We start from the raw sequence: 11,690 nt of genomic DNA, 5'->3' as shown, positions 1-11,690 counted from the left end.
TATTATTATTATTATTATTATTATGTGGTAGAAGTCTGGTAGGGGTGAGGCTGAATGCTGGACGATTCAGGGCATGGAAAAGAAAGGAATTCTTCAAGCAGCACAGAGTAAAACACTGGAACTCCCTCCCACAGGAGAAAGTGCTTCCACCAACCTGGGTGGCTTTTAAAAAGAGGATTGGACAAATTCAGGGGAGGAGAGGAGGGGAGGTCTGTTGATGGGTCCTGGCCAGGATGGCTCTGCTCTGCCCCACAGCTGGAGGCAGCAATGCTTCTGAATACCAGTTGCTGGAAACTGCAGGAGAGGAGAGGGCTCTTGCACCTGGGTCCTGTGCTCATGAGCTTCCCATTGGAGCACCTAGTAGGCAATAAGGAGAACAGTATGCTGCATTAGAGGGACTGCACCTAATGGTCAGGGGTCCCTTTACCCTTTACCTTATGCTGCATTAGATGCGCCATTGGCCTGATCCAGCAGACTCTTCTTATGTTCTTAGAGGTGTGAGCCTTGTCAGCTCCAGCCACAGTTTAGCTCTGTTCCCACCTCACCTGCAATCTCTTCTTCTCATGAAATCAGCCCAGGTGGGCAATGAAAACCACTTTGGAGAGGGCAATACACCTGCCTCCTGCAGCCAAGGGACCCTTTTCCCTTTGGCACGACTGATGCCCTCTTTCTGAATGCTCCAGGCACAAGCCCACCCAGACTCAAGGCTGGCATCGGGTCTCCTGGGTTTTGGCTGCACTTCCCCTGGTGTTTGGAAGCGCCTGGAGGCAGCTCCTCATTTCTGCGATTCTTTGCATTTTGATAACAGAAGAGGCACGCCTAGGACAGAGTCATCATCGCCTGCCTACGAATGGGGTGCTGGCTTGGAAAGGTTCCTCTTCAGTCACTCAGATTCTCCAGCCTTTCCCAACCAATCCATTCCTTTCTGCTTTCTGTTCATTCTGGGTGGAGCTGAGAGATTCCCAAATGTGCTGTCAGTTCCTTCTGCACGGGATATAAAGCCTTCTGGGCGCAGGCAGGGGACTCAGACCTGCTTCGCCATGAAGTCCATCGGCCTCTGCCTGCTTGCGCTCCTTGCCTTCTGGGGTGAGCTGGGACCTGTGTCTGGTCAGATGCCTCTAGGTGAGTGTCTCCTTGGACTCCCTTGTCCCAATCTCCATCTTTCTAAGCCCCCATGGGAAACACTCTCTAAGGCAGCCTCCCTCTGAATTGGCCGCAATTCCCATGAGCCTCTGCATCTTCTGGCTGTGCTGGCTTGGGGCTCCTGTATGAAACCCTGCATGGATAGCTGAAAGAGTCCTCATTGCCAGGAAACCACCGTCTCCTGTTCCATAGCTTCCCCTTCCCTATAGATCCTGCTGTCAGGGGCAAGAGGGATCAGACTTAAGGTGGGTGAAATGATCTTATGGGCCGATGTTCTTATGTTTTCAGAATTTAAAAAAGAACTTTATGTTCGCAAGAGCAGGCCTTTTCTGCAATGGCTCCCTGTTTGTGGAATGCTTTCCCCAGGGAGATTTGCCTGGCACCTTCATTATAAACCATTAGGCACCAGGCAAAAACATTCCTCACTAACCAGGCCTTTAGCTGATTGCCCTCCCAATGCCCTTTTAAAATGCCTTGGGGTGGTTTGTTGGGTTGGCGTTTATTGGGGGGTTGTTTGATTGTGTATTTCGTTTTTTTATATTGTGACTTTATCCTGTGAACTGCCCTGAGACTTGAGGTATAGGGTGGTTTGCAAAGAAGAAGAAGAAGAAGAAGAAGAAGAAGAAGAAGAAGAAGAAGAAGAAGAAGAAGAAGAAGAATTGTTATCTTTCTAGAAAAAGAGGTGTCAGAACTCACCATGAACACCTCCCTCATTCTCTCAGAATGGCAATGGCACCTATCTGAGAGGAACTCACTGAGTTCCGGCTGAAAAGAAGCCCTGATAATAATAATTTACCCAAACCATTTCAGAATAGTGCTATTGGTCAGACAGTGATATTAAGAGTCACTTTGTGGCTGTGCTGCTTTTACATATTGTTACGATGTGTTTATTCATTTTTTCCCGTTTGTACATTGCTTGAGTTTTTCAAACTGTATTAAAGTTGTGGTGTCCTGTTTAGCCATCACTCCTACGTTGGACCAGATGACCCTTTTCATCCCTTCCAACTCTACCCTCTGATAATTCTGTGATCAGAAGCTAATAGTTTCCGCCTGGTCTTTCCCCCTCTCACCCTTTGGGGTAGGACTGAAGCTCAGTGGGCAGAATACCTCCCATGAAGTCTACTGCCAGCCAGTGCTGACAACATTGGGCAAGATGTAGCAATGATCTGACACTTCCTATATTTAAGAGCCCTGCTGTCTATGATGTCCTCACAGAAACCTTCTTGTTGCTTGACTCACTCCTCCTGCTGATCTGCTTTCATTTTATTGCTGTTTTTCAGCTGCCTCTCTCCTAACAGTGAAGCTAGCATGAGCCTTCATAGGATCATAGAAACACAGGATGGGAGAGTTGGGAGAGACCACCAGGGCCCCCTGCAATGCAGGAATATTTTGCCCAACGTGAGGCTCAAATCCATGACCTTGAAGTCAAGAGTCTCACGCTCTTCCACCTGAGCTAGCGTTGCCTCTGCCAGGTCAGATAACATCTTCTGTTTCTCCCTCTCCTGGGAGGAGCCATCGCTCACTCCCTGCTCTTGGCTGAAGGAGTCCTGGCAGGCAGGCGTAGGATCTGGCCCTGGGGCTTTCCTCCCTGCGTGACACATCAGTTTGGATCTGCATGCTAGAGAGAGGCGTCCCCCCCCAACCACAGGCTGACTCAGCACTCAGTCTCCCTCTTCTCCTGTGACACACGTGGTGGGAAGCTGAGAGGAGGAGGGAAGACCCCACGCGGTGTGTCCATGCCCCTGTGGCAAGCTGGGCTCCCTTTCTGCTTCCTGGGACAGGGGGACACCTACGGATATTGGCAGGATTTATTGATTCAGCTACCTGGCTTTAATTGTCCCTTTTCACTGATGCTGCTGCATTTTTATCTATTTCTTTGTATCTGAATTTGTACTGCTTGTTTGTTTAATAAAACATTTCACAGTGGTTTACAGCAATATAAAGAGATAAAACCAGACAATAAAATAATTATCCTACAGAAAAATAATCTCTCAAAGGACCTGTTGATGGCATTTTACCATGCTACTGTGGAGGGTGCATTAACTTTTGGTCTCTGTGTGTGGTGTGGGAGCTGCAGGGCAAGGGAAAAACAATGCTGTCCAGGGTTGTAAAGACTGCGGAGAGAATAATTGGGTGCACTCTTCCCACCTTGGATCAAATCTATGCTTCCAGGTGCCGTAAGAAAGCTGCAGAGAGAGCGCAGGATAGTGCGCACCCCAGAAATGATCTCTTTCAGTTTCTGCCTTCTGGAAGAAGGTACAGGGTTATAAAGACCAGGACTAGCTGCCTGAGAAACAGTTTCTATCCAAATGTGATTTTGGTTTTTAAAGCAGTGTAAGGAGTCTTTGTGGGAGTATATTGTATTTTATTATGGGGTATCAGAGTTTTTAGGGGGCTAACCAGGCTGGGATAGCTGGGATAGCAGGCTTGTTGGGTTTTGAATGTCTGTTGTAGATTTTTTCAATGTCATTGTTCTGTATGGGACAATGACAATAAAGATTATCGTATCGTATCATAAAATTTAAAAATTAAAAAGAAAATCAAATTAGAAACAAACACCAGCAGACCATTGTGGGGGGAAATATTGCCTGTACAGGCCTGGAAGAATAGAAAAGTTTTCAGCAGGTGTTTAGATGTTGGCACAGAAGGCTCCTGCTGCGTCTCCAGTGGCAGGGAGTTCCACAGGAGTGGGCCAGTGACAACTTGGCTGTTGTCAAAGAAGCCTCAGCAACCCAAGAAATGACCAAAGATGCTCCTGCAGATGATCTCAGTGATCGAGCTGGAATATCAGGGTTCAGGTGATCCCTGAGGGATCCTGGACCCAAGTTGTTCAGGGCTTTGCCAGTAATACAAGGAGCGTGAACCTGGTTCCACAGCAGATGGCACCTTCATTGCTCAGCTTCCAGAGCTGGTTGAAGAAGCAACTCTTTTACCTGGCTTTTCGACACTTGAGATGTGTGTTTTTAGGACCCACCTTGTTTTTATGATTGCAAGTTGTTTTAGACTGTTTATAAGACTGTGCTTTAATTTTTCAACCTGTAATTAATCAAGAGGTCATTAACAAACAATAACTATAATTATACCTTTTCTGTGATGGCAAAGTCCGGCTCCTCTGATATCGAACAAATTATTTAGAGGTGCAAGGATGGAAATGTTAGCTCTGTGCAAAGAACTGGAGAGAGCAAGTTTGAGGGTGTGTAGGATCCTCAGCTTGTCATTTCTAGCCATCCTCCTCACTCAGGTTGTGGAAAGGTTGCCACAACCTTTCAGCCATTGGGACCGTTAGTTACCAAACCTGCTGGGGGAGAAAGAGTTTCGTCTCTGTCCTACTCACCACTTCCTGAGTTTGCTGTGATTGTGCAATCCTGGGCAATATAAGGGAGCAGACCAGGTTGGGCAGTGGAATCTCCCCTTAGCCTCACCCACTATGAAGTCTGGTGCTCTTGTGATCCTTGTGGGGCTCCTCGCCCTCTGGGCTGAGCTGACACCCGCCTCTGCTCAGAGGCTTCCAGGTAAGGGATCCTGTCTCCTCTCTCCTTACAGGCACATGCGTCAAAAGCATTTCTCTGGCAATCATTTGTTGTTGAGAGAAGAAGTGCAGTCATGAAAATTCCTTCAGGAAGCTGGGGAAGCTCAGGGGAACAGCACTTGAGTTGCATGCAGAAGGTGTGGGGTTTCATTCCCCACTGGGAATGCTGAAATTCAGTGAGAGGGGGCATTCTGCCACTCTGCTGTGCCACTGGACACCCCCGCCAGCCAAGGTGCCCCTGGATTCCCCCTCTTGCCAAGGTGTTCCTTATATAATTTGCTCCCCTTCCCAGCAATGAGACTTTGCCAGGGCTTCTATGAATAAATGGGTTGAGGGGTGTGTGTGTGTGTATGTATGCAAACACACATTTGGTGTGTGTGTGTGTGTGTGTGTGTGTGTGTGTGTGTGTGTGTGTGCCAGACTGGGTCTTTGACCCGGGTGACAGAAAGCCTAGCTTTGACCCTTTCTTGTGGAGTATTCCTTCAGCCTCCTCTCCTCCCCCCTCTCATTGGGAGTCCTCCGGACAGCCGCTGCCACTGCCCCGGTCTCTGAGCTGCCCCTCCTGCCCCAGAGAGAGGTGCCTCCCCACACTGCCCCACAACAGCCTGGAAAGAGGATACACCCAGCCTTAGTGGCCCAACAGAGACTGTTCGAAGGTGAATGTGAGGCCAGCACCTTACCATGGCAGGCAGCAGCAACAGCAGCAGCGGGCACTCGGCTCCCAGGCAGGTCTTGACCACAGCAAGCACAAGAAAGACCAAAGCAGTGATGGACGGCCTGCCAGCCAGCCGGCCACTTGTCTGTCCATTCCCAACACCAAGGGCTGGTGGACTCCCTGGCTGGGCTCCCTCACCCACCTGCTTACTCTGAGGCCGCCTCAGTTCCTGGCAACCAGCATCCCCCGGCCAGCCCCAGACGCACCCTTTGCCTGTGGAGCTTATAACCAGGGCTGCTGCAATAAACAGCTGTGCAAGCCTTTGGGAGGCAGAGACACAAGAGGGAGGGAAGGAAAGAGAGAGACAGAGGCCAGTGTTGTCCATCATTCAAGGCACCCTAGGGTGCCACAACACACTGGTTGAAAACCACTGCCCTAAGCCAATGATACAGCTCTCCTGTTCAGAAGAACAGGGAATCAGAATCTCCTTATTTTTGTGGATGTAGCTTGCTTCAAACTGCTTTTAATCTTTTGTTTTAAGGTTGTAATGTTTCCTGGGACCTTAGGTTGAAGAGCAGGTAACTAATGAAAAGGGATTCCCAATCCACATTAAGATGAGGCGAGGATGTCCACTAATACATTGCCTCAGAAATGCCAGCCCTTTTCTGACACCCCCGCCCCGCTGTGGCCAAGAGCTGCACCCCTTGTGGGCAGCAGACTTGAGGGGTGCAGATTTGGTGCCACCTGCTGGGCTTCTGTGGCAGGGCAGGAGGAAAACTTGCCTTTGCAGCCCAGACCCACTTTCAGGTAAGCTGCAGGAGAGACTTAAGGACACACACCTTGTACCTAGAAGCAAGCCCCGCCCATCTCCCAGGAAATGATGAAGATATGAACAGGATGCTGGCATAGAGAAGACAATAGCCTGATCCTGCAAGCTGTTCTTACATTCTTTCTTTAAGCGGCAGAAGCTTTCGATTTTCACAGTTGAGCGGAGTTGAAATGCCTTCATTCCAGCACTGATGAAGGGCTTAGTAATCCATTTCTCTCTCTCCCTCCCTCTTTCTCTCTTTCTCCATTACAGAGAAGCCTGGCACCTGTCCTACTCTAATCCAAAACAATGACACGCAGTGCGGCCAGTTCTGCTCCTGGGACAACAGCTGCCCAGGGAGCGAGCGCTGCTGCCAGACCGGCTGTGGGCAACAGTGCATGCTCCCACCTGAGGGTAAGCAGAGGGGCATCAGCCCCTTTTTTTGGGGGGGGGGGAGAAATGAAGTCACGAACCTCCTATCTGCCTCACCTTCTGACTGAAATGTGCTCTTGATCAGCCACCCATGCAAACAGGGTTTGGGTGCATATCCTGGCTGGACCCATGTAGGCTTTAATGCTGTAGTTCAGAGTCAGGCAAGAGGCCTTGCGGTGCAGCATCCCACCTGCCATGGTGTGGCTTGTCCAGACATGGCAGCTGACCTCCACCTGGCGCACTGCTAGCAGGGTCCAAGCAACAGGTGGGAGGCAGGCTGTGCACATCCTCAGTCCAGAGACTCACCTGCTCCCAGGTGTGCAAGCAGGTCAGGCCAGGGGGACCCCATTCATTTCAGGGGAAGAGGAACTGGCTCCTTTCCTTCAAGTATTAATGGTTTTTTTAAAAGAAAAAGAAAAAGAAAACAGACTATTCATTTATTTAATGTCTGTACAGCCCTTCATCCGAAGATCACAGTGCAGTTCAGAAGGCAAAGTGACAAAGAACCAAAAACATGCATCAATTCAAAGCTGAATTACCTCAGTTGTGTAAAGATTGAAGTAAACACTCAATTCCATGATTTGCAAATTAAATTATTAGTTCATCTTCTTACTTAACTTGTGCAGCCAGATAGCTGTCGGTCCTAGACAAGATACCAGCTGAAGAAAATACATTCAGAAAATGTTGGGAGTGCACTCAGTGTTGGCTTGCGTCCCCATAAATGCCTCTGAATACCAGTCATGGCAAACACAGGAGGGGAGAAAGTGTTCTTGTGCTCAGATCCCTTTCGTTCATCTGCCTGGCCACTGTGAGAACAGGACACTGGACCAGATGGGCCACCTGCTTGATCCAGCAGATGCTCTTCTTAGGTCCTTAGGCTCTCCTTTCATCCCCAGTCTACTCTGGATACTGCCCCTGGCTGAGCCCCCAGCCAGGCCAGGCTGCGAACTGCTCTGCGACTTGCAACAATGACCAGGACTGTGGCTCAGTCAACTTGCCACGCAAGAAGTGCTGCAGCAGTGGGTGCGGGAAGACTTGCCAAGCGGCTGAAGAAGGTATCTCGTGGATGCGGGAGATATGGGGACCTGGTGGGGAGGGCAGTTGGGTGCACATGTGCGTGGCTGGCAGAGGACTCTGCCAAGGAAGAGGTGCTGGGGCTCACTCAAAGAGTCTCCTCTCCTTAATGCCAAGCTGTGTGGTGGTGGCCGCTGCCAGTGGTAGGAGCATAGGAGGGGAAATGAACTCTGTACATGCTCAGGAGTTTATTTCCTCTTGATGATATCTTCACATGTTCCAGAGTGAGTCCTGGCATTCAATAATTCCAGGGCTGATCTCACTACTGACTGCTGTCTCCTCCTCTCCATCTCCTTTTTCCAGAGCACCCTGGTGTGTGCCCCAGAAGGGAACTGGTGAATACCTTGGTCCCCTGCAATGACACCTGCAGAGACGACCGAGACTGTCCCCTCACCCAGAAGTGCTGCTTCACTATGTGCAGCCGGGGCTGTCTGGACTCAGGTACTGGCAAAACCCCTGGCCCCTTCCCCGCTCCCTACTTCTCTTCTCTGGGCACCTAAGTGCCCTGGAGACTGAGAACATCCCCTCATGGACCTCCATCCATTCTGCCTCTAACAGTTCGCAGTGACAGATGCCAGCTGCCACCCGAAACTGGACGATGTTTAGCAGCCTTCCGCCGTTACTACTACAACCCATCGCAGAAGAAGTGTGTCCTGTTCTCCTATGGTGGCTGTGAGGGTAACAGCAACAACTTCGAGACAAAAGAGGCATGTGAGGCAGCCTGCGGGAAAATCAGCCCAGGTACCAAGTTTGGGACCCACCAGAACTTCATATTCATGGCTGCATTGATTGTGTTTATATATCCCCTTGTCCTCCAAGGAGCTGAACTTCCCCTTCTTCATTTAACCCCAACAACAACCCTGTGAGGTAGGCTAAGCTCAGAGGAAGCCACTGGCCCAAGGTCACCCAGTGAGCTTGGCTGAGTGGGGATTTGAACCCGCATCTTTCTCAGGTCCTAGTTCAACACTCTGACCACCAGGCAAGGCAGCAGAGCCCCTCTGGGAAGGCTGGCAACCCCATCCAAGAAGCTGGCCAGAAGGGGTCCAGAGTTCTGGGAGGATTGGGTCCACTGCTCTGTTCTTGACTTTATGTTTCATATAATTGAGGGGATGGAGCGGTTGGGATTTCTTAGCTGGACAGAGGCTGGAAGCCACAGGAAGGAAGAGGGCTGCTCTCGTGCTCGGATCCTGCTTGCTGATTTCCCAAAAGCATCTGGCTTGCCCTGTGAAAACAAGATGCTGGACCAGATGGGCCATTGGCCTGATCCAGAACCTTATGTTCTTCTTAATTTTATTACTTTGTTCCATAATCTTTGTATGGACATTTGTGATTGGGGCAATTTGAAATTTCAAGATAAGAGATGGTATCCAAAATAGGACACTAAAACTTTGGATTCAAAATCCAATAGTGGGGAGCCTTGTAAGAATGAAGGTGGCCTTAGAAATTCTGACACCCCAATTTCAAAGTCCTTCTCTGGGAGGTGGAAACGACAGTTTGGCAGCTGCGGTGTATTTGACGCGTTGCCCTCAGGATTCATTAAAAGAGGACAACACTCCTTGCAAATCCCCAGAATAAGGAGGAGTCATGTAGTAGCTCCATGTTTGGTGATAAGCCACCTTTGCCATAGGGTGACTCCTTGTTTGTGCCCAAAATCAGATGTTTTTGCAGATTTTGGAAGGAGGATTTGGGGTTGGAGCATTTGGCAAAGGGTTGAGAGGTGAGAGGGCTGCAAAGGTTTGAGCCAGCAGCCACAAGGAGGTCCCCAAATTCAGTCCCTGAGCTGGGCTGGCCCAAAGAGCCCAGGTGCAATTCCTCTCTGCCTGGAAGGAGAAGAGTCTGTGATTCCTTCCCTCTAGCGGGGGGTGTGTGTGTCTTCTTATGGAGGAATACATGCAGGGAACATGAAGTTGGAATTAAAAACTCTTGACACCTTCCTGCCCTAAGAAAAACCTCTCTGCTTCCTCTTTCTCCCCCTTCTGTGGCCTCAGAGGTCTGCAAGCTGCCAAAGGACCCTGGTCCATGTCTGGGTTATTCACAAGTTTACTACTACAACTCAGCCACCAGGAAGTGCGAGATATTTGTCTATGGGCTCTGCGGGGGGAATGGCAATCGGTTTCCCACCAAACTGGAGTGCATGATGGTCTGTGGGCAAACAGGTAAGATTCTTGTCTCCATGTGTGTCTGAGCTTCTTTGTCTCTCTATTTATCTCTGTCTCTAAATATTTATAAGTGTGCAGGTGGAGGGCAGGGGGCAGACTGTGGAGGTCCACAGGGTTCTCTCTCAGCTGCCTTGCTGGTCTCATTCTGCCCTACCCTTGGGTGAGTTTACCAACGGCTTCAAGTAACAAGAAACAAGATTCTGACTTCTGGCAGTGAGAGCTTTTCAACAGTGAAATGGTCTCCCTTGGGAGGTGGTGAAATCTCCTTCTTTAGAGGTTTATAAGCAGGGTTTGGCTGTCTGTCCATCAGGAATGTGATTCCTGCATTGCTGGGGTCCCTTTCATAGAATCATAGAATCCTAGAGTTGGAAGAGACCACAAGGGCCATCAAGTCCAACCCCCTGCCAAGCAGGAAACACCATCAGAGCACTCCTGACATATGGTTGTCAAGCCTCTGCTTAAAGACCTCCAAAGAAGGAGACTCCACCACACTCCTTGGCAGCAAATTCCACTGTCGAACAGCTCTTACTGTCAGGAAGTTCTTCCTAATGTTTAGGTGGAATCTTCTTTCTTGTAGTTTGGATCCATTGCTCCGTGTCCGTTTCTCTGGAGCAGCAGAAAACAACCTTTCTCCCTCCTCTATGTGACATCCTTTTATATATTTGAACATGGCTATCATATCACCCCTTAACCTCCTCTTCTCCAGGCTAAACATGCCCAGCTCCCTTAGCCGTTCCTCATAAGGCATCGTGTCCAGGCCTTTGACCATTTTGGTTGCCCTCCTCTGGGCACGTTCCAGTTTGTCAGTGTCCTTCTTGAACTGTGGTGCCCAGAACTGGACACAGTACTCCAGGTGAGGTCTGACCAGAGCAGAATACAGTGGCACTATTCCTTCCCTTGATCTAGATGCTATACTCCTATTGATGCATCTTTCATCTCTACAATTGTATGATTCTGTCGGTGCTGCTGCCTGCCCTACGGGCAAGGTGTTCAATGACTTGGCTTCCTCCCCCTTAACTCTTTTTCTTTTCTTCCCCCAGAAAACTCCACTGAGAAGGACTGAGTCTCTCAACCTGATCACCTTGTCTGAGAAGACCCCAACCCCAGAACAGACATCAGTGTGTTGCCATGCCCCCTCCTTCTATCTCTGGGGAGGCTGCTGTGGGATCCTCTATCCCCAAATAAAACCTGAGCTTTCTGGCATGCGCTGAGTCTGGTTCTTGCATCGCATGACATGAGGCCTCAAGAGGAGCGCCACATCCGCTGCTGCCCCAGAGGGGGGAGAGCATCTCTCAAAGCCCCTCAGCTGCTGGGCTGGTGAGATTTGGGCCTGGGGCCTGGAATTGAAGAGGATAATCTGTGATTCACAAACCTTTTTTTGGTCACTGCCCTCTTGGTTCCATAAATTCACCCCCAGTTCCCCTTTACAGTATTCAGAGCAGGTTCGAGTTGGATCATCAGAGAAAAGGCTTCGGCCAAGACATTGAAAGAAAACAGCAGCCAGGAGGCCTGATCTTTATTGTTGCACTAAAACCTCAAACTACAATGTAAAGGAAGCAGAGAGAAACCCCCCAAAATGGGTGCTCCTGCTTTAAGAGGTTTCTCAAAGTTTCCCACAACACCTTGTTGGAAACATCGCACCTATGTCATAAACATGTCATGGAACAGGAGTGACGTCTGTGCAGAAACCTGATGCCCTGTCACTCAAAATACCCGGCATTCTTGTTCCGAAGTAAAACAAAAGGAAGTGTAAATACCAGTCTGAAGCCCATTTTGATTGCTTATTCACACTTTTCGCTGACAGCTGCAGTACCAGCGTAGCCTGTTAGGGTTAGCTATGGTGCTTCTGATTGGGCGAGTAACCAGATGGCTGAGGAAATAACAGCTCCT

General features: G+C 49.5%; 1 protein-coding gene across 2 annotated transcripts; it reads left to right on the top strand.

Annotated features, from left to right (window-relative positions):
- The first annotated feature begins 450 nt into the window (after window positions 1-450).
- LOC310847077 (papilin-like) lies at window positions 451-11,003 on the top strand. Of its 2 annotated transcripts, none has more exons than XM_083744537.1 (7): window positions 451-1,122; window positions 6,409-6,549; window positions 7,464-7,622; window positions 7,945-8,082; window positions 8,200-8,382; window positions 9,630-9,797; window positions 10,841-11,003. In XM_083744537.1, the coding sequence occupies exons 1-7, from the start codon at window positions 675-677 to the stop codon at window positions 10,861-10,863; spliced, it is 1,260 nt and encodes a 419-aa protein (XP_083600663.1). In that variant the 5' UTR covers window positions 451-674; the 3' UTR covers window positions 10,864-11,003. The 2 variants fall into 2 exon arrangements, with proteins under 2 accessions (XP_083600663.1, XP_083600664.1); XM_083744538.1 differs by lacking the exon at window positions 451-1,122 and adding an exon at window positions 4,489-4,655.
- The last annotated feature ends 687 nt before the right edge of the window (window positions 11,004-11,690 follow it).

This window comes from Podarcis gaigeae (genome assembly GCF_964106915.1).
Source record: "Podarcis gaigeae genome assembly, chromosome: 6".
Lineage (NCBI taxonomy): Eukaryota > Metazoa > Chordata > Lepidosauria > Squamata > Lacertidae > Podarcis > Podarcis gaigeae.
Note: the sequence above shows the minus strand (reverse complement) of the source record. Positions and strands in the feature narration are given on the sequence as shown.

Coding starts and splice junctions, on each gene's coding strand:
- LOC310847077 (XM_083744537.1), top strand. CDS start 675: ATGCTCCAGGCACAAGCCCACCCAGACTCAAGGCTGGCATCGGGTCTC. Junction 1,123..6,408: donor GTCTGGTCAGATGCCTCTAG/GTGAGTGTCTCC, acceptor TCTCCATTACAG/AGAAGCCTGGCACCTGTCCT. Junction 6,550..7,463: donor GTGCATGCTCCCACCTGAGG/GTAAGCAGAGGG, acceptor TTTCATCCCCAG/TCTACTCTGGATACTGCCCC.